The 21,303-nt window shown below is 36.0% G+C and overlaps 1 protein-coding gene across 2 annotated transcripts; it reads right to left on the bottom strand.

Moving 5' to 3' along the window:
- Positions 1–3,570: 3,570 nt before the first annotated feature.
- On the bottom strand, positions 3,571–19,884 carry LOC140957767 (E3 SUMO-protein ligase SIZ1-like). 2 transcript variants are annotated; one of them, XM_073415149.1, is made up of 18 exons: positions 19,605–19,884; positions 19,314–19,430; positions 17,887–17,967; positions 17,355–17,397; positions 15,940–16,012; positions 15,408–15,567; positions 15,119–15,252; positions 13,864–13,932; positions 11,933–12,020; positions 11,760–11,835; positions 11,402–11,475; positions 10,389–10,496; positions 9,807–9,968; positions 6,020–6,124; positions 5,719–5,799; positions 4,399–5,632; positions 4,254–4,292; positions 3,571–4,160 (listed from the first exon to the last, which is right to left on the bottom strand). In XM_073415149.1, exons 2-18 carry the CDS (start codon positions 19,335–19,337, stop codon positions 4,150–4,152), a joined length of 2,562 nt encoding a protein of 853 aa, XP_073271250.1. In that variant the 5' UTR covers positions 19,338–19,430; positions 19,605–19,884; the 3' UTR covers positions 3,571–4,149. The 2 variants fall into 2 exon arrangements, with proteins under 2 accessions (XP_073271250.1, XP_073271249.1); XM_073415148.1 differs by having other exon boundaries at positions 3,571–4,292.
- Positions 19,885–21,303: the final 1,419 nt, after the last annotated feature.

The following is a 21,303-nucleotide window of genomic DNA, read 5'->3' as shown; positions in this document are numbered from 1 at the left end:
TTCGAAAATCAATACAAGACTATGTAGCAACGTTGATAGTGATTGAGTCTGATTTCTTGGGTAGAATTCGTGAAGCATCTTTGCACGATCAAGTGTATCTAAAATTGATTGATCAAGTACGGAATGGAGAGATTCATAAGTACTGGATCGAGGATGGACTTTTGTTTGCCAAGGGAAATAGGACATATGTTCCAAGTGGCCTTGTTCGAAAGAAGTTGCTGCAAGAAACACATGATCTCCAGTGGGCTGGTCACCCCGGTGTTGCTCGAATGCTAGCCTTGTTTAGGGGTGTCAATCGGGTCGGGTCGGGTTTCGGGTCAACCCACGAATTTTTTCCCAACCCGAACCCGAACCCAACCCGAAAACCCCCAACCCGAACACGAACTCGTCTAACCCGACTCAACTCGTCTAACCCGCCTAACCCGAATTTTTTTTAATTTTTTTTAAAAAAATTAATGAAAAAAATTCGAAAAAATAAAAAATAATAATATTTTAATTTAAATACATAATAACAAAATTTTTGATTTAAATTTGAAAGTTTAATTCTAAAAAATTAAAAATATATTTACTAAATCAAATAAACAATTGTTGAAAAAATAAAAAATATACAAAATAAATATTAAATGATGAAAACTTATCATATAAATATATAATAAATTTTGTTCAAACATACAATATATACAAATATAGGTAATATTTTCAAAAAAAATTTCGGGTCAACCCGCGACCCAACCCGAAACCCGTCTAACCTGGCACTAACCCGAACCCACCCGAACCCGAACCCGAAAACCCCAACCCGAACTTGATTTTTTTCGTGTTGGTTCGTGTCGGGTTGACAGGTCGTGTTACATTTTGACACCCCTAGCCTTGTTGTCTTTGACCTATTATTGGCCGAAGATGGAAAATGATGTGGAAAATTATGTAAAAACTTGTCTTGTTTGTCAACTGGACAAGACATAAAGATTGAAGGAAGCAGGTTTTTTGCAACCATTGCTTATCCCTGAGCGGCCATGGCAGTCTGTCTCAATGGATTTCGTTCTTGGATTTCCAAAAGTGAATGGATTAGCTTCAATTCTCGTTGTTGTTGATCAATTTACAAAGTATGCGGTGTTCATCGGTGCTCCAAAGGTATGTTCCGCTAAACTTACTGTCGAGTTATTTTTCAAGAATGTTATCAAGTACTTTGGTGTTCCGCAAGATATCGTGAGTGATAGATACACAAGGTTTACGGGAAGGTTTTGGATTGCTTTGTTCAATATGATGGGTTCAGAGTTGAAATTCTCTACTGCCAATCATCCACAAATACACAGGCAGACTGAGAGAATGAATCAGTTGTTGGAGGAATGTATGAGGCATTATGTGACAACGGGTCAGCGTAATTGGGCAGATTTTCTTGACATTGCGCAATTCTCATATAATCTGCACAAGTCATCGGCTACTGGCTTGAGTCCCTTTGAGTTGCTATACAGTTTTCAACCAACAGTACCTCATGAAGTTGCTTTGCAGAAAAGTGGAGGTGATTGTCCTGTTGCATATCGATTTGCAAGAGCAAAACAAGAGTTGTTGGATGAAGCAAGGGATAGCTTGGCCAAAGCCCAACGCAGAATGAAGAAGTATACGGATAAGGGAAGAATGGATTTTGAGTTCCAAGTTGGTGAGCGAGTTTTGTTGAAGCTAACTCCTCAAATTTGGAAGAAAATCATTTCTAAGACAGTGCATCGCGGGCTGGTTCCTCGATATGATGGTCCTTTTGAAATTGTGACTAAGGTGGGGAAGGTTGCCTATAGCTTGAAATTGCCTGATAGGTTAAAGATTCATCCAACTTTTCACGTAAGTTTTCTGAAGAAGTTTCAAGAAGATTATACACGAGTGCAGATGAGTTGTGCACCGCCTGTGGTAAGGCCAAGTTTGATCAAAAAGTTGAACGAATTTTAAATGACAGAGTTTTGGGTCAAAGTAAGAAGAATCGAAGAGTTGATTACTTAGTCTAGTGGGTGGGCGATTCTGAGGCAGATACTACGTACTTGGATCCGAAACGTGAATTTGTGGCAGTTTGAAGATGAAATTGCCGAGTATGAGAAGAGGAAAGAATTACTAGTGGCTTCGACGAGGACGTCGAGTTCCTCTAGTGGGGGTGGTTTGTTTGACCCTTAGCTTAAAGTTGGCAAAGTTCGTGGCACGAATGCGGAGTGCCATGAATTAAAGTGTTGATGCTTAACACTTAGTTATATTCTACATAACTTAGGTATATTTGAGTTGGCTAAGTGTATAAACAAGTTAACATATTGGGTGGATGTGTTTGAAGCAATATGATGTTGGCATTTTGAGCTTGGTTGGGCAAGTCAAGCCAATTCGAGTTGACTAATTGTTGGACACGTGTGGATCTTGTTCAGAAGATTTGGAGTGGTTGTAATTCGAGTTTGGACACTTGGCATCATTCAAAAATATGTGGCAGTTGGATAGTGTGCATGCAAGGAGTAGTAACACTTGTCATCCATGCAGACAGGGCAGTTACACTTGTCCACATTCTGACGTTTATATGCATTGCCATGAGTTGCACAAGGGCATATTCACGAGTGTGAGCCTTTGGTGTGTGCAAACATTGGCTTCCTATTGTATTCTGATTGTGGATGAATGCAAAGGTTGGGCAATTGCCCATAAACTATCGTGTTACTTTCTGCAAGTGTGTGTGGGTTTGCTTGGCTCTTTGAGGTCGATAATCCATTAAATACTTAAACACGAGTGAACGAGAGTTGGTTGATTGAATCAGTGCGTTGATTCAAGCCTCACTTATTTATTTAATTTAATGAAAAAAAATAGAAGTCACGCAATTATATTCAAGTACAAAATTGAACTTTTTAAGAGCAGCAAAAAACGACAGGGCCAAGTTAGTCCGATTCTTTATTCAGCTTCTTTGCATTGCAGATTCAGTGTATTAATTTAGGCTTAAAATAAGCCGCACTGTTTATCTTTTAGTATAAATATGAGGAGTCTTTATAATGGATGTGGAATCTTATATGAAGATGCCCGCTGGAGGAACTTGGCAATAGACCTGCTTATTCAAATATCATGATATCAGATCCCACTCCTTATTTTGGAGAATGGATGATGGACTTCCCGTGGAATATCTCCGGCTCTCTTGGTGCCACCATGAGATTAATAATCAGTGACCCGAACATCCAAAGCCGGGTACAATAATTTCTTACTAAATTAATTTTGAAATTTTCTATTTTTATTAGATTTCATTATCCATTTATAGCATTGGCTACGCTTTGCTCGTGTGATCAGATGAAAAATTGAAAAAAAATGATAACATAGATATTTTTTTTAATTACAATTATTGTAAAATTTAAGTCAAACTCGAGAATCATGCATCAACGTTGAATCTTCTTTCGTACCAAATGGTGCCTAAAAGCCGACAATAGTTATCATTGGCACTCATGAAAACGGAACAATTTGGACCGACCTGGAAAACCCAACCTTGTACCAGATTCAACCGAACCAAATAACAACGATATGTAACATGTTAATTCTATCATCGGACTTGAGTTCTTTTATGCCAACTGAATATAATTCACCTGAGGTAAACTTGATTGACCGAATAGATAAACACCAATACTCCAACATCCACTAGATTTTTAGAGCATCACATAGCAGATATTGTTACCAGTATAATACATATATATCTATATAGAAATGATTTCTATGTTGTGAAATATACAGGTTACATTCTCCTTAAGACCACAAGGGAACATGCTTCCCCAACCAATGCCTTCCCGCTAACTCAAAAGCAAAAACTAGATGAAATTCTTTCCCATTTTCCAAATAATGCAACTGTCGAATATACATTTTAGGTGCACTAGACCTGAAAATCACCAAGAAACCTGGCCAAAATGATGAATGCTAACCTGTTTGTGTAGATATATCCTGCCTGGATACAAATTATTCCGGGAGCTGATATCAGCATGATGAGTCTTATAGCGGTAGGAAATGCAGTTAGCGCTTTCAATACCAACTCGAAGCAAGAACGAGTCCTGAATCATTTTGGAAAACGTCTTCTCCAATTGGGGACGTCTGACAGCATTCTGCAGAACTTTTTCGATGCAGATGGTTAAAAGATGTTTCCCTTAAATACGCCACTTGATGGCTTTACTCCGATTCTGAATCAATAGATAGATATAATCTAGGTCTTACAGAACGTCTTTGGCGAGGAAATGAAAAGGGACTATCTGATCTTTCTCTAATTGTCTTACCAGACCTATCGTCGTTGTTCATCGCAAGCAACAAAGATGCTGCACATAAAGAAAGGAAAAATTAATGACAGAGGCAGGGTGACAATTCTACAAATGGATATCCAAATCGAACCATAAACAACTAACAGAGAATTCAATGGCATACCTGTGTCTGCTAGTGAACCCAGGGCACCATCCTTTGATTTTAGTTGCTGTCCTCGTCGCAAACCGTTATCGGTTGCAGAATCAACCTGACCAGCTGCACCACCATCGCCCAGCCTAAGAGAAATCCAGTCCTCGTTACGAATGCTAACATGTGAATGGTCTTGATGGTCTCTCATATTAGACTGCGCCACAGGTGCATCAGATGGCCTTGTGGGGAGAAATATTTGAAGCGAAGGATCATTTCCATTGACCGCCAAAGGATTATCCAGTAAGCCGTTATTTATATCTGAATGTTGAGCAGTGGACTTGGGTATGAAGGCTGAGGGTCCCATGCCGGTCTCTGTGGCGGCCAATGCGAAGTCATTCATGGTGGATGAACAATTAAGAGAACCATGCTGAATGTCAATTAAAGGATCAGGAACCTCTGCATCAGAATCGAATAACTGAAAGCTAGGGACTCCCTGACTAGTAGAAGGCAACGACCAGATATTGATCCCAAAGTCATCATCATTTGGGCTGTAGAGGCCGAGGCATGTACCTCCACCATTATCAAGGTTTGTATTATCATAATAAGAATCAGGAATTGCATCTTGTGGACCTGTAAATGGGGCTCCACCAGCATCTGACATAGAATTATTGTAAACTACTTCAGAAGGTATTAAAGGCGTAATTTCTTCATCTGAATCACTGAGTACAATAACTTCAATATCCCCAGCTGGTGCAGAAGGATTTCGGTCATTGAATCCACTCGATGGGTCAATGTTCAAAGAAAAAGATTCATAATCAATGCCATGGGCTGTGGAAAAATCGAGGTTTCCACCACCATCTTGGTTGACGCTACCATCCTCGCCATCCCTGCCACTTCCAGTGGCACTACTGCTCATTGGAATTATATTTTGGATCAGAGTTTTGTTCCCAAAATTTTCTTGGAACCTATTTTCCAGTGGGATCCCATGCATTCCATCAGGTTTGTTGAGTTCCCACAAACCATTTTGGTTTTTTTTAATACCCAGTTTCAGACCAGCATGATTATCAGAACCAACTTCCTGTTTGATTGGTTTAAAGTCAGGTTTCGGTTTTGACTCATTCTCCATGGAGGCAGCACAGATGGTACCATCAGGCAAATGCCATAGCCCAAGCTCTCCAAGACCTCTACAATCGCCATCTGCCTTTACACGCCAAGAACCATCTGGCTTCACCTCAATCTCCGTGACATCTTCTCCACAAGTTCGCATCTATAAAATAAAATGAAAAGGCATAGCATTCATAAGAAAAGAATAAAAAAGAAATATTCATCATCGAGGCATAATGTAGGTAATACCTGAGATGTGATTCTATTGAAATATGGGTCTATAATAATTTTCTCCAAAGAATAGTTCTTCAAACAAATAGGGCATTGCCACTGGATCCAGTACAACAACAATGGAACATAAGTGAGGAAGTAAGGGCAAGATACAATATTTTAACAAGCTGTAAAAGTTAGATGACCATAAAGATATATGTTACTACCGGAGAAATCAGTTACGTGATATTCACAAAAATAGGAATTCAACTACTAGACAAGAAAATCTCCCATCTGCAGGAAGGCTATATATATATATATATGGCATCGTTTTACTTGCCTTCCTAGAGCGTTGGTTCATTTCCACGAGAACTTCAAGATCAAAACAGCCCATATGCACACAGGGCTTAAATCTTCCAGCAACCTTCATTCTTAAACCACTCATCTGAAGAATGCACGCACACCAATACAAATTCTAATCAGGTAGGAGAAATAAGCTCAACAAGGTAGTTTTTTTTGAGAATGCATAATCAGAAGCACCGACCATACCCTGATTTCCATCAACAATTTAGATGAAGACAAGTCAAGAAACTCAACAAAAATATTCTTGTATGGAACAAATCAATGACTGTTAACCAAAAACTGATTTAAATAACATATAATATTTAAAAAAAACTCAAATGGAATTGTACGATGTAGCATCAACAGTGGCAAAATTGACACTTGGTTGATTCATGCGTAAGTAAAAGATGATGATATTTGTATCTATAGATCTCTTAACTTAAGGGATGTTGCAAAGTCGCAAAAAGCTATATTTAGAGCATACTAATTGCAATAAGAAACAAGATTCGATCAAGGTTAAAGACGTTAGACCTATTAGTCTTACCACCAGTTCATGTGCAAGGATTAAGAAAGTTTTGTCATTCGCAATATCAGAATCTCGGAATGCATTCATTGAGGGGAGAACACTTGAATGTTGTCTTGTTGCGAATGAAATAGTGGAAGAAGGAAGGTGGAAGGGGAAGAAGAGGCGGGTTTTGAAGGTTGATTTTGAAAAAGCATATGATAATATGGATTATAATTTCCTGGATTTGTTATTAAGGTAGAACGGTTCGGCGAGAGATGGAGAAGGTGTATCAAGGGTCATGTCTCGAATGTGTCATTTTCGATTATGATTAATGGGAGACCAATGGGTAAATCTCAAGCACAGATAAGGCTTAGACAAGGGGATTCTTTGTCCTCATTTTTGTTTCACATGGTGGTGGATGTGTTGGGGGGGCTGATTGATAAGGACAAGGCCATGGACTTAATTAGAGAGATGGAGGTTGGGAGAGATAAGGGAGAGATAACTCTCATTTTGCGGATGACACTTTTCTTTGTCAAGAAAGAGAATCGTGTCTGATTTTTGGTGGAAGTTGTGAGATCGTTTTGTAAAATACGAGGGTTAAAAATCAATTTGGAAAAAAATGTTTTGTTGAATCTCCATTACAAAGAAGAAGTGGTAGAAGAATTACTTCAGCAAATTGGGTGTGGTACATAGAAATGGCCAATTAAGTATTTGGGGTGCCTCTAGGAGGAAATCCATTAAAAATCTCGTTTTGGGAACCGATTTTGACTAAGCTGTCAAAGAAGTTGACAAGTTGGAAAAAAACATTTCTGTCAAGAGGGGGGAGGTTAACGTTGATTGCAACCGTTCTGAATGTTTTGCCGATGTACTTTATGTCTCTTTTTAGGGTACCAAAGGCAAAGATGAGGTGATAGAGAAGATTATGTGGGATTTTCTTTGGAATGGAGTTGATAGTGAATCACAGTAGTCTAGTTGCCTGGAAGCAGGTGTGCAAACCAAAAAATAGAGGGGGTTGCGTATTAAGAATATTTGTTTGAGGAATAGGACCATGTTGGGGAAATGGTAATGGAGGTTTTAAGCAGAAGGCGGGACATTGTGGAAAAAAATTATAATGAGTAAATATGAGTTACAAGATAATGGATGGGATGCGGGTTAAGCAAGAAAATGCGGGTTAAGCAAGAAACGTGGCGTTCAGACGCCCGTGGAAGTTTCTTTCTAGATCTTACTAGACTTTTCATCAATTAGCGACGACGGCAGTTAGTGGAGGTACCAAGGTCAGGTTTTGGGAGGATAGATGGTGGGGGGATTCATCTTTTCAGGATCTTTATCGTCTTTATTTCAGCTTTTTTCGGTTCATAATATGCCTACATCTCATTTTGCTTTATTTGATAATTCATCATCTTCCCCGTCACGGGACTTCCATTTTCGGAAGGTTTTGAGAGATGAAGAGTTGTATGAGTTGAGTGCGTTATTAGAAGATTTAGATAGGATCGGGTTGATTGAAGGAGTAGATGATGCCCGAGTGTAGGGTGAGGATCCGTCAGGTCTCTTTTCAACCAAATCTTTCTTTGAGTCTATCTTTTCGAGCAGTAGCTTTCCTGTTTTCCATTTTACAGTGTTATTTGGAAAGCTCCAGTTCCAACAAAGATTCAAGTATTCTCGTGAATAGCAGTTCTGGGTAAGTTGCCGACCTCGGAGATGATGCAAAAGAAATGGTCCACGCGTGCTCTGTGCCAATTGGTGTGTGTTGTGTCGGAATGACTGGGAGACGCGTGATCATATGTTAATTCATTGTACATTCACAAGTGGGTTGTGGGCGAGAGCTTCAGAAAAACTGAGATTGGTTTGGGTGGTGCCGAAATCAAAGCAAGATTTATTCAATACAGATCTTGGACAGTTTCTTGGCAAAAGATACAAATTTTTTTGGAAAGCATTGGTTCATGTCATATGTTCGTTTGTGTGGATAGAGAGAAATAGATGAATTTTTAACAACGTTGAAGATACAAGCAAGAGTTCTAGGAAAATATCGAGATCAAAATACCTACTTGGCTTGGATCTCATGTAGACTTTCAGAATATCTCAATCTCAGATTTATTGAGAGATCAAACTCTCGTGTATTATTGATAGAGCTAGGTCTTGTCTAGTATTTTGTCGTGAGTGCATTATTAGTCCGCTTATTGTTATTAAACGCTATTAAGTATTTAATAAAATATTGTTTCTTATCCAAAAAAAAATTGCAATAAGAACCCAGAAGACCTTAATATCTTATTGATGTAATCTCATTCATATGAATGCAGTTGACCGTGAAATTTTAAAATGCCAAAAGAAACAGCAAATCTATAGACATCCTCTTTATCAAGTTTTCCAGGCCTGAAAGTAACATTCAGCAAAGAAATGACTGATCTGATGTACAAAAGTGCAGAAAAAATTTTCTCCATGACAAACCACAAGAAGGTATGTTTGGTTTTGTTTCCGGAAGTTTGGTTTTGGAGAACAAATTTTTGAAAGTGTAGGGGAAATCAAATGAATGTTCTGGTTTTGTTTTAGAAAAAAACAAAAAAAAAATTACTATAACAGTCAAATCGTATAATTTTGTCTAGCTATTTATTTTTCTATATTATGCGTGTAAACAATAATTGTATAAGACATTGTACTATAATATAATATAATATAATATTAGGGTATTTCTCGGGAGAGAAGAAAATTTGAATTACGATAATTATTATGGTGGGAGATGTAAAAATGAGTTTCCAGAAAATAAAAAAATGAGATAACAGCGTCTTTTTCTTATTTTATAAATGGGAAAACTGATGTTTGGAAACAAAACCAATCAATCAGTTGATCCAAGAATTTTCAGTACCAAAATGGGATGGATCATGAATGCATTCACTAAGTTCCAATCAACTTAATAAGAAATAAATGCCAACAACTTAGAAAAAGAGGCTACATTACTTACAGGAAAACACGACAAACAAAACAGAACACATAAAAAGTCCCCTAATTTAAATTCTGTCCTTTATTCAGAACTACAATAAAAAAATGGAAACCAACAGTATTTTCCTACTCTAAGATCATCAAAATTAGCAACTACCAAAAAAAATACTGGGATACATATAGATACAAGACCAGAGCACAAATAAATAAAAATAATTTGTGATAGTTGATATAAAATGTAAGGAAAATCAGCATAAATAAAAATAATTTGTGATTAAATGGTGGGAAGAGGGGTTCTTTAAATTTACTTATCAGGAGCAAATGCAAAAAAGACTAAACTACTTACAGGACAACGAAGATTGACAGGAATAAAATCAGCAACAACTTCAATATCACTGTCACTATCAGCATTTTCTGTGGTATCCCCACCACCAACACAACGACGAACACGGGTCAGTGCATCATCAAATAGCTCACCTTCAGCCTCTTTTGGAATCATGCTTAGGACCTAAGAAAGCGATGGTCAATGTGCTATTATTTCAGCCAATCACAAAAACAGAAACGCCGAAAAATCACAATTTTCGTTTTGAAGAAATTCAATCATACAAGGTAATGTGCAATCAATCAAAAAATTAAATAACACGAAAAATTTATAGTGAAGACCTACAAAATCTTTGTAAACAATGGCCCCTACCACAAACCCAAACAAAGGCCATTTATAAATAGACAAGGATACATAATTGTTAATAAATCAAACAGATGGAAGGGAACTAAAAAACGCGATAAGCACATCAGAAAGTCTTGATGATGAGAATCAGACCAGGAAAATCAGAAAAACGTGAACATATCTCATGAATTAATCAAATTATAATGACACAAAAACGATAAAAAAAAGTCCAAACTAAAGAGTCCCAGAAGATTAACTAACATGTTGCAGGGTACGCCGCTTTACAATTCTAACTCCCACACAAAATAGACGAGCATCACAGCCTGTCACAGTTATATTATTTATTCCGTCTCTTGTGCATGGTGTAATCTACATAAAAACATGGTTATAATAAGAATAGCATAAAAATAAACCAGTAAAAACAGAAAATCCAGAAAAAAGGAAGAACATAGAAAAGGAGTAATAAAGAGACAACCAAGCAAAACTGATGTAGAGTGATATTGTTCTCATTCTGTGGATAAATTTTCAGATGAGTCCATCATAACAATAATGTGAAGTTTCTCTCTTTTATTAGAACTCAACAAATTTTCTGTATAGTGAACCCAATTAGTAACGAAAACCAATACAAATGAAATATTAATTAATCCATGTACTGAAATTGCTGAGGAAAACTTGGATTTGAATTTTCTGGTATTCAAAAAGAACAAGCTAAAATGACAGCACATGGATTCTACCCCGAGTAGTTGGCTCTTCTTTACGGAAAGGCATGCTTTGGCAGGACTGCTTCCCAGATAGATGTAAAAAGATGAAATTTTTTTTGGAACATGTCTCAAAATAAAGCACAAGATATATTTTGTAAAAAGAAAGCCTCGTGATAGATGAAGTTCTACCCTGAGTGCTAGGCTCTTCATTATGGAGGAAGCTTTTCTACACCTAGGGATTTACAAATCGCTTTCATGACGTCTCACACACACACACAAAAGTTAGCATTTTATTTTTTTATGCTAGTTGCTACTGCCATGTCCAATGGGGGTTATTGTAAAGGAGGTCCAAGCAGCATGCTACTTATTTCCACATGTCTCACAGTACAGCATTTCAATTGATGATATAATTCTCTTTACTTTTCTTTTTAATGATATCCCCAACCAATGAAAAATATTGAACAGCTTTGGCTGAATGTGCTTGAAATTATGATTGTCCATTGATAAAAGCAAGAGACGGTTTCAAAGTTTGATAAACAGTTATAGGAACTTGTCAAGAAACTAAAAACTTACAACCGGCCCATCATCTCGACCATTTGCTCCAAGTAGCTGAGAGCCAGGTCTGTTTATTGCTCTCACCGGTACACCTGTGAGGTTAAATCAAAAAATGGTTATTTAAATAAATAAGAAACGTGAAAGAACATAATAAAGACCATTTAGCATATACAAATGATATGTTTTTCATACGTTTTAAAGGACAGAGCATGATTTGCTGTAATGTACACAAAAAACAGTATCATAGATGTTAAATCTCCATGTGTAAGTCAAAAAACATTTTTTAGCAGGAAATGGATAAAGGGGAAAAATAAACTTTCTGTTATTTAATAAATCATTGTTTTACAAGGTTGAGCAACCTCAGAAGAAGTAATACCATTGACCTGTAGATCCGCATATTGTGGCCACTGCATCCTAAATGTCACCTTGTCATTAAGAAGCATGCACCATGCCTGGTCAATCAAAGCCCAAGTTCAGTATGCAATGAGCATAAATATTATAAACCTGCACAACATAAATTGCTTATATCACAATGAACCCTAATCAAACCTGAATTTCGTATTCTTGTTTTGACAGCAAATCCTTGTCTGCCCTAGAAAGTTGAAATGTTTTTTCAATGCTCTGGCCAGGATTGGAGCTGGAAAATGTCAAAATGTCTCTCAGTTGCAGTCAGCGAGCAAAACTTGCATCGCCATATAGCAAACATGAAATTACAATCATAAGCATTAAAACAAAGAGATTGAACCATCACTGAATAAGATCCAGGATAAAAGTAATCTTCAGTGGCAAACATACCGCCAGAATGCAGGTCAAGGCAGAGCCCAAATGCACATCATACGATAATTGAAAAATGAATTCACACCAAGAAGTATAAAATGAAATCCAATCTAAGACAGGCACAATTTTGAATCCCACCATTCTAGACTGGCTGCAGCAAACTAATGTAAAGCAGATATTTGGTGTACACTCTTCAATAATCTTTTCAAATAGCACCAAAACCAAAATCGATGATTCAGTTTCGTTCTTAACTTCTTTTTTCTGAAAATCTGTTTTCTGTCAGGTTTCAATTACATTGAAGATTAAGCTTCTGCTTGGTTTTGATTGCTACATCAAGGGATTAACCAAATCATACCAATAAGTTTTAAAATTTATTTCAGCACATCCAGAAAAAGACAGAAAGACTTGTAGGGGTAAATGAAGCCCAAATATGTTATCACTTGTATGAACTGCCTTGACCCAAATCAAGAATAATGTTAAGATTAAGATTATTTACCCTAAAACAAATACCTAAAATCCAACCTATTTCGGGCATGAAAAATAAACCATATAAGCCCAACAGGTTTACCACTAACGGATTGATTGATCATAACTAAGTTGTTTTTGAATGCAATGTTTGGCAAATCAACTCGCTCATAGGAAAACTGATGGCCGTCAAATGGACATACTAATCAATTAAAACCACCTAAAGTGTTACGATAATTTGTGAATTCTTAACGCCAGAATGGCCATATAATCTGGTCCTTGAAAATCTCTAAGCAAGAATAACATATATCAAAAAAGTTGTTAAAAGAAAAAATTACGACAAAAATTGTACCAACTTTCTCTATTTCAGGGTTAAAGATTTATTTTACTGTATGTATTTTAATGTTGGCCAGAAAAAATGGAAGTTGGAAGGAACTCTATATTAAAAATTTGTGACCGTTAACATATCCCACTCTCCGAAATTCAAAGGTGCTACTTCAAAATCTCCCAATTGACAAGCCTAAGTTGGCAATCCAAATTGCTAAATACAAATAATCTCATGATAAACCAAGTGCCATTTAGTCTATAAGTTAAAATTAGGAGCCACCACCCAAAAATACAAATTCATGTATAGAAATAAATCACTGACAATTGCAGATGATAAACCAATGCATGATATCGACCAAAAGTTTGTATCATATATTCTCTCACTACATATATTTTTTTTTTAGATAGGAAACATATATTTTATTTAATGAAAAGAGATCATTACAATAATAAGCGGATGAGTTTTCCGCGAAATAAAAGAAAATACATATTTTGAACACGCCAGTCTCCTATGCATTAACTAATAACTATTGCTTAAATATTCAAGGTCTTACACAGAGTTAATAGATAGGTAGAAATTGTAATTTGACTTTATGAAAAGTTCTTGGGACATTCAAAAAATGAAATGTTTTAGATACCACTGAAATGGGTAAATATAATGACAATACCACCCAAACAGTAAACATACACAGGATTGGTAATCTGGTAACCTGCAAACAAGTAAATTAAATAAGTGCCATCCATAGACCATAAGATATTAAGATGGACAACAAAATAGCAGAGATGCGTCAACACTGGAAATTTCCTTTCAACGGATTCCTACATAAATAGGATTGAGCAAATACAATGTCACTTACATCTAATGGTTAAACTTCAAACTTAAGATAAACGAAGGGATACAATAAGCTTACCCATCTGTTGGAACGTTGGTAATATTCAGCTTTGTAGGATAAAGAGGATGTGACACTGTCACCCAGAAGCTGCATATGCGAAACAACAAAATCCACCATATTACGGGAGACACAAAAACAAAGGAAAAAACAAATTAAGAACAGAGAATTGGGCATTCCTTGACAAATGTTAACCCAAAATCACAGGCCAAAATATCTATGAAAACAAGAACTTTTTACCAGGTATAAACAAGTCAATGAAACACATTACCAGATGGTGAGAGTCCTACCCTTTCAACCACTGTAACTATACATCGAAATTTTCCCAAAAAATTATTATTCATGTGCCATTGCCAGGTATACCAGAAGTAACTGTTTGACCAACGTTATTATTCAGCATATCACTACTGCAGCCTAGTTGAAAGCACCGATCATTGTGGGATAGAGCTTTGCAAGAGCTGCGGTTGGTTTGGGTTATACCTAAGTCAACAAAGGACTTATTCAATATGGATTTGGGACAGCAGACCGGTAACAGAGGAAGAATTTTTTGGCATGTCGTGGTTCATTGCATTTGTTGGACGGTTTGGTTGGAGAGAAACCGAAGAATTTTCGAAGAGATCGAGGCAAATACAGAAAAAGTGTTGGGAAAAAATCAAGATTAACATTGCTATGTGGATTGACACTCATAAAGATTTCACGAATGCCTCCATTTTCGATTTAATGAGAAATTGGGAATATGTGTATCACTAAGTTAGTTCTAATATCGTGTGCTACATTATGAAAGTGAACTTCTAGTCCACTGATATACTCTTTTTAACTTTATTATTAATAAAATATCGTTTCCTATAAAAAAACAAAGCTTGTTAAGCAGCCGAAAAATGATTAATATATATTTTATCAAAGTTCAGATCTTTAAGAAGCAATCTCTTAGGAAAAGTGTATGTCAAGACACGTTGAACCAAGGAAAGTTAGCATTAGATAATGAAACACTCAAATCCTCGAACAACAGAAAGTTAAGGCAGATTGTAAAAGAGGGAAATTAGGAAACAAATTGACAACAAAGCAAAATTATACCAATGTTTTCCAATTTTTTTTAATAACCGACCTAATAGAAAAGCTACCGAATGAAAATTGAAAATAACAAATAATTAGAAACATGATATGATATAGAAAAGCAACAAGTTCCAGCAAGAACAATAAGCTAGGAATGCACATAGATAGGATCTGAATTCACATAATGAAAATACAAAAAGAAAACATGAAAATAGCCACTTACGGGTCGGCCCGACTTAGCCTACAAATTTCACAATAAAAAATCTCTGGAGTATCTGGTAGAACACCCTCAATAGGTTTCTCTGGAATTATCACACATGCTATATGCTGCCAGACATTGCATCTAGGATCTTCACACTGCTTGAGAACGAATATAGTTAAAAACATTTGGACAGGTCATTGAGGCTCAAAAAACAGTGGTGGCAAAATCCCTACTCCAGCAAGAAAATTACCATAACAAGAGAGTTAAATAGTAAACCAAGGATAGAAAATATGCAGCGTGTAAAACGTACCTTGATCATAGAATCAGTTGGCAGCGTGCTTCCACAGAGACAGTGTATCTTCTCTTTAACATAAGATTCTTCAATTTGTTCTTCAGCTTTTACATTTTTACTATTTGAGACACCTTGTGATTTTGATGCCAAGTCCGCTGTACCTGAAACTTGCATTTTTCTGAAAATAACAGAGAAGCGGCATAAAATCAACTATGGAGCAAAGCAGAATTCAAATTCCATTACATTTTCCATAATTTATCATCCACAGGTGTTGCAACTGTCCGACTCCTGAGTATTACCTCCCACACTTTTCCTCTATCTTTCTTTTCATAAATTTCTCATAAATATTGACGCAATAACCACAAATATTTAAGTGAAACACTGTAACTTTACAGACTGGATTGTTTATGATGAAAATACATGAGGAAAACTATGGCTATAATAATGCTCTAAGAAAACAGAAGAAATGTGATATGGAGGACCATACGATTGTAATTAGTAAACACGTATCTTCTTAATATAATTCTAAGAGAACCAGACATAAAATCACCTGTAAGTGTCATCAACTAGCTTTGCCACTTCCTCTTTTCCAACCGCATTTTTCTTGGCCCACATTACCGAAACTGTTAGACACAACAGTAGATTGCATCATGCAAAGCCGTGTAGTCAAAGATTTAAAAAGACATGCAGACTTGTGCATAACACTGTCACAAGTTGTGACACCAAAATATCTCATGTTTCAGCGAAAAGAAAAAAAAGATGCATTTTGAATTTTCGTATGTGAATCTGTAATTTGTTTATTATTCAAACAAAGTAAATTTGGACTGAAGGGGTTCTAACCAAAACTTTCTCTTGCACAAAAGAGCGTAAGAAATTTTAGATCAAAGCCAAATCTTTGAGAAAGCAATGAATTTATTGAGGATTTCCGTACAGTTCCTTCCCAATGATCTATTGTTGTGTCATTTATTCCGCTTGGCGTTTATGAACATGAAAAATCGTTGATGAACAAACTAATTTGTTCAAGAATTGTGCTAATGATGCATGTTGATTATGTAAGGACAAGATTATCAAAACGGACACCAATAAAGAAGATATTACAAGCATTGGCTCTCAACATGGGATGACCTTCATGGTCTAACTGTGAAACCAATTCAAGGGAGACAGTACATGCCATGAGGGAGCCACATTAAACGTTGAGGAATCAACTTATGAAGATTGGGATTAGTTTTTTTCTCATGCGAGTATGCTTCTTTTTAATAGGTTTGGCCAAACCAAGTTAATATACTACCTAAAATGCACACATGTAGACAATTTAGATATACTTAAGCTTCTGATGAAGAAAATTTTTCAGTTCACAAAGTTTTATCTATTTTGAATACGGCAGAATAAGGACATCCCGATACTTGATAATCAATTTGAGACCAGAGGAGGAGCTATGATAAGTTAAGAAAATGTTTGCTTTGTCTGAATATTAGCAGACAAAAAAATATCATGTATCCGCTCTTAAATATTTAGCATTAGAATTGAAAATTATTTATTATCTGATCAGTTGCAAGTTGCAACAGTAGTGAAAATTAACCCTTTCTATGACAAATTACACAAAAATTGATAGCAAACCTGATACAAGATGAATGCTAAATTATTTCTTGATTAAATACGTTAAGAATGACGTTCGATTATAATGAGACATTGATCACTTCCATCATATGATAAAGTAACTTGGGTATCTATAAACAAAATCATCTATTTTCTTTACTAGGGCAAGTCTTTTAAGCTGAGGTTAAGTTGACAGAAAACATTTTCAGGCTGCACCATTTTGACAATCGTAGTTCAAAAAGCCTAGGATGTAAATCGCCAGACAAGAAAATAATAGCAACTAATCATGGCAAATAATTCCTTTTATTTTGCAAGATATAAGCAGCAAAGGAAATTGGAAGAAATGTAAAACAAGGAATCTTCATGTACCTCGGTCGTCAGTGAGAATAGCCAATATTCGATCAGCAAGGTCCTGTTCACAACCAATGCACATATATAATTGATGTATTATTCTATTTACTACCAAAATATGCCTTATTTGATATTTACAAATGTCCAAGAGCTGAAGAGATAATGACATGGATAGTGATGCCAGCAACAAACAATGGTTGCACGAAGAAAAAAACTCCTTATTTAGTCCAGAAAATAAATTAATTTAACTGATTCAGATTTTCAAAAGCTCAAAAATGGAACACGGAACTTGGAAAACAATTCAATGTGTTAGAATTCGCAATAACATGTGACAACCAGATCAAGAATCTCTCTATTTACATCCATAGGAAAAAAGTCATAAGTTAGGGGAATGAAAATCACAAAAGAAACAAACTGGATATTGAATTGAACCTTCTAAAGTCTGACTTGGCCACAAAATAAGAAAATAAAAAAAGGTCAAGGGCAGAGAGGCGCGCAAAACTTCTATAGTAAGAACTCTCCCACATCAAATATATTTCTTTGATCTAACCTGCTTCTTTCCCTGCTTCGAAAGCCCTAGCTGTGTGAGTACATCCTTGAGCTCCTTTATTCGAAAATATGCTAGTTTGTCCTGCAGAAAAATAAAATAAATCAGTTTAACATAAACATCCCCAACTCCCTTCAAATACAACAAAATAAAAACAAGCATACAATGTAGATAAATGGAGCAATAATTGACACGATTTCTAGGGAAAAGGAGATCCTAATGTGATGTAGGTTCGGTTTTTGCTATATTCAATTTGAAAACTTTTCAGAAGATTTTTGTAGGATTTTTTGATATTTTTGAAATGGTGTTTGGATGAGAATTTTGAAAAATGACACGACATGTCATGGTATGCTTTTTTGTAATGAGTGTAATGATTATGTTAAAAATGTGAAATATCAATATGACAGGTTAATGTGTAAGAGAGGGAAAAGGTATGATTATGCAGTAGTTGCGTCTTGATATGATTTATTTGAAAATGCAAACTCACAAGTTGATTGAAGACAGGGAAAATCGTGTTTTTCGAAAATTAAGCTCCAATCGACTATTCAATGGGGAAAGGTCCACTCCAAATAGAACCGAATAAAGCATATTTTCGGAATCAGACACTCAGAGTAACTCAAAACTGCAATGAATCAATGACATAACACAAGATGCAGAGACCATACTGGGTAGAAACATCTATTCTATTCCCTAGAGCCACACACCATCATATAACTGTATAATTAGCAACTATAGATATGGTCTACCTGGGAATCCATCAGAAGTCAATTTTTAGTCAAGGAAACACACTAGTAGAAGCAACTGATGAGATAAATTATGGTAGAGACTGTTGTAAAAGCAGATTAACTGCATTCCAAGTGGGCTTGCTTAGAAATCTAAGCAATGTACAATGATTCAAACAAGACAGGTTCAGGTCAAGACCTCATTATTGAAAATTTTCAAACTTAATTCACACACAAAAAAGAGTAAATTCAGTTTAGTATCTGATATCACATCATATCAAAAGCGGAGATTTTGCTCATTGATTAACTTCCATGACTGTAACCATTTTTCCTTGCAAACAGCAATTAGCCAGTGCTTGTTTAAAGATGTTATGCATGAAATACTTGGCAGCATTAAGGGACGTGTCCTCATTGCTGAAATGGTTCAGTCAAAAAGCATGTGCAACAGCACAACACCAGTGCAAATGTAACCATGAAGCATCAGCAAATGTTGCCTCCACATAAATCATAATTTATGTAAAATTTGCAGTCACTCTGCAACATTTCCAGCATAGCAATCTAATCTAACAGTAATATATATCGCAACCATTGTCACGAGACAGAATAACAGACAAAAAAATGGCAACACATTAGCATAAAAAAAGGAAAATAGGATACAATTCCATTAACTAAGAATCAAACAAAGTCCTGAATCGAGACTAAATTTACCCTGCAACTTGCCACCAGGTCCATCCTATTAACCCTTCTGCCACTATGCCAAAGCCGACCTCAGCAGAAACAGCAAAAAATCAATTACCCTTCCAGCCCATGCACATCCCCAATTAGCTGATCCATTCCAAAAAAAATGGCGATCACATCATCCATATTAATGGAACCAAAAAAAAACATTTTTTCATTACTTCACGCAAAATCAGTAGCATGGCAATAAAGACATGAGAAAATTTACAATTAAAGTATTTCTCCAAACAAATATGGATTTTTTATTTTTTTGCGAGTTACCTGGAAATCTAAAAAATCGAAAGTCCCCCGGTTGTGTGCGCAATTAGGGTTTTAGAGAGACAAAGTATCCTTTCAGCTGACCCTTTCTCGCACGCATACAGGTAAGATTTGTGTGTTTTTTTTTACCCCAAAATCATCAGCCGGAAAGAGAACTTCACCAAATTCCGGACGTATCGCCGTTTATAATTTCCGGTTAATTCCTGTAAACATGTCCGGGTCTGGATCGCCTGTTCGCAAGTCCACGCTCAACCAGTTTTAAATTATTAATTAAAACATTTTGAGCCCGTGGCATTTTCTGAACGATCTTTCTTAAATAAAAAAAAAAATTGAAAACAATAATTGATTTGCTTGTTGTACTTTTATGACATTTTGGTACTTTTTCAGTTTCAAAGTCAAACGTACAATCCTTAGTGATGCTACGAATAAGTACTATTGTTGTCATGTTGTATAGGATTATCCGTTTTGATTCACAGTGATCTTCCGATTAAGGGCCACTGAAACCGGCGGTTGAGATACCAAAGTGAACAGTACTCTCTGGGATATTGACTAACAGGAGGTGAAACGCATTCCATGTTTGGGAATGATTTTCAACTCACTCTCCACATGAGCCCATCTTTAACGAAGAAGAGTATTTGTAGATCAATAATGTCCAACAAGTAATTTCTATTCGAATGATACTTCACACATTTTTTAGTACTACTCTTTTGCAAGAAAGGTATGGAAATTATCAGATCTTTGGTTTATCTTGAATGGTTTCAAGCAAGGTTCGTGATTTATTCCAATTGATTGTGTATTATAACGCAACAACTGAGTTTTAAGGGTTCGTATTGATTTGCTGAAGTCTCTTGAATGCAAGAAATCTCCATGAATTCCAAGGTAAGGAACAATCTTCTTCGTATGAATTATATCGTTTTTTCTCTCAGTCAGCACTTGTTTCTGGGATGGAACCTATGTCGGCAAAAGAATGAATGCATTTAATGCATATGGTTGGCTTAATTTAAAAAATAAAAAAAATGTGGGCTGCCTTTGTTGAATGAAATGTTCGAGGAAATTTATCAGACGCGTTTTTTAACGCGTATTCACACTGACAGAGGCTCTATAAATAGAGCTCCTCCCTTCATTCTGAAATCATTCCTTCTTCGAGTTTTCTCTCATCTAATAGCATTTAAGTGCTTAGTTCTATAATATTTGTGAGGTGTTTTGTTCTCCTTTATTAAGAGAGTGTGTGTTCTCTTTGGAAACATAGTGAGTGAGTTGTACACCACAAAATATTATAGCGAAAATTCTTTTTTATCTTGCCCGTGGTTTTTACACTAATAATTTTTAGGGGTTTTCCACGTAAATCTCGGTGTCCAGTTTATTCTTTATTTTTGAGTTTTATTATTTCAAATTACCGCAAGTGGGACCAACAAGTGGTATCAGAGTCTTGGTTTAAAATTTCTTAAAATTCTGAGTATGCTCTGTGGTTGCAGCTTAGACTGATCTTCCACATCAGAAAAGATTGTTTTGATATTTTTTATTTAAAGCGGGATTATTTTGTCCAGTCTACTAAAATTGTTGTAGACATAATGGCGGGCAGGTACGAGATAGCAAAGTTCAATGGAAGCAATTTTATGCTGTGGAAAATAAAGATTCAAGCAGTTTTAAGAAAGGAGAATTGCTTGGCCACTATTGGAGATAGACCAGTGGAGATTACGGA

Source organism: Primulina huaijiensis, chromosome 14, assembly GCF_012295235.1.
Source record: "Primulina huaijiensis isolate GDHJ02 chromosome 14, ASM1229523v2, whole genome shotgun sequence".
In the NCBI taxonomy this organism is placed as follows: Eukaryota; Viridiplantae; Streptophyta; class Magnoliopsida; order Lamiales; family Gesneriaceae; genus Primulina; species Primulina huaijiensis.
Note: the sequence above shows the minus strand (reverse complement) of the source record. Positions and strands in the feature narration are given on the sequence as shown.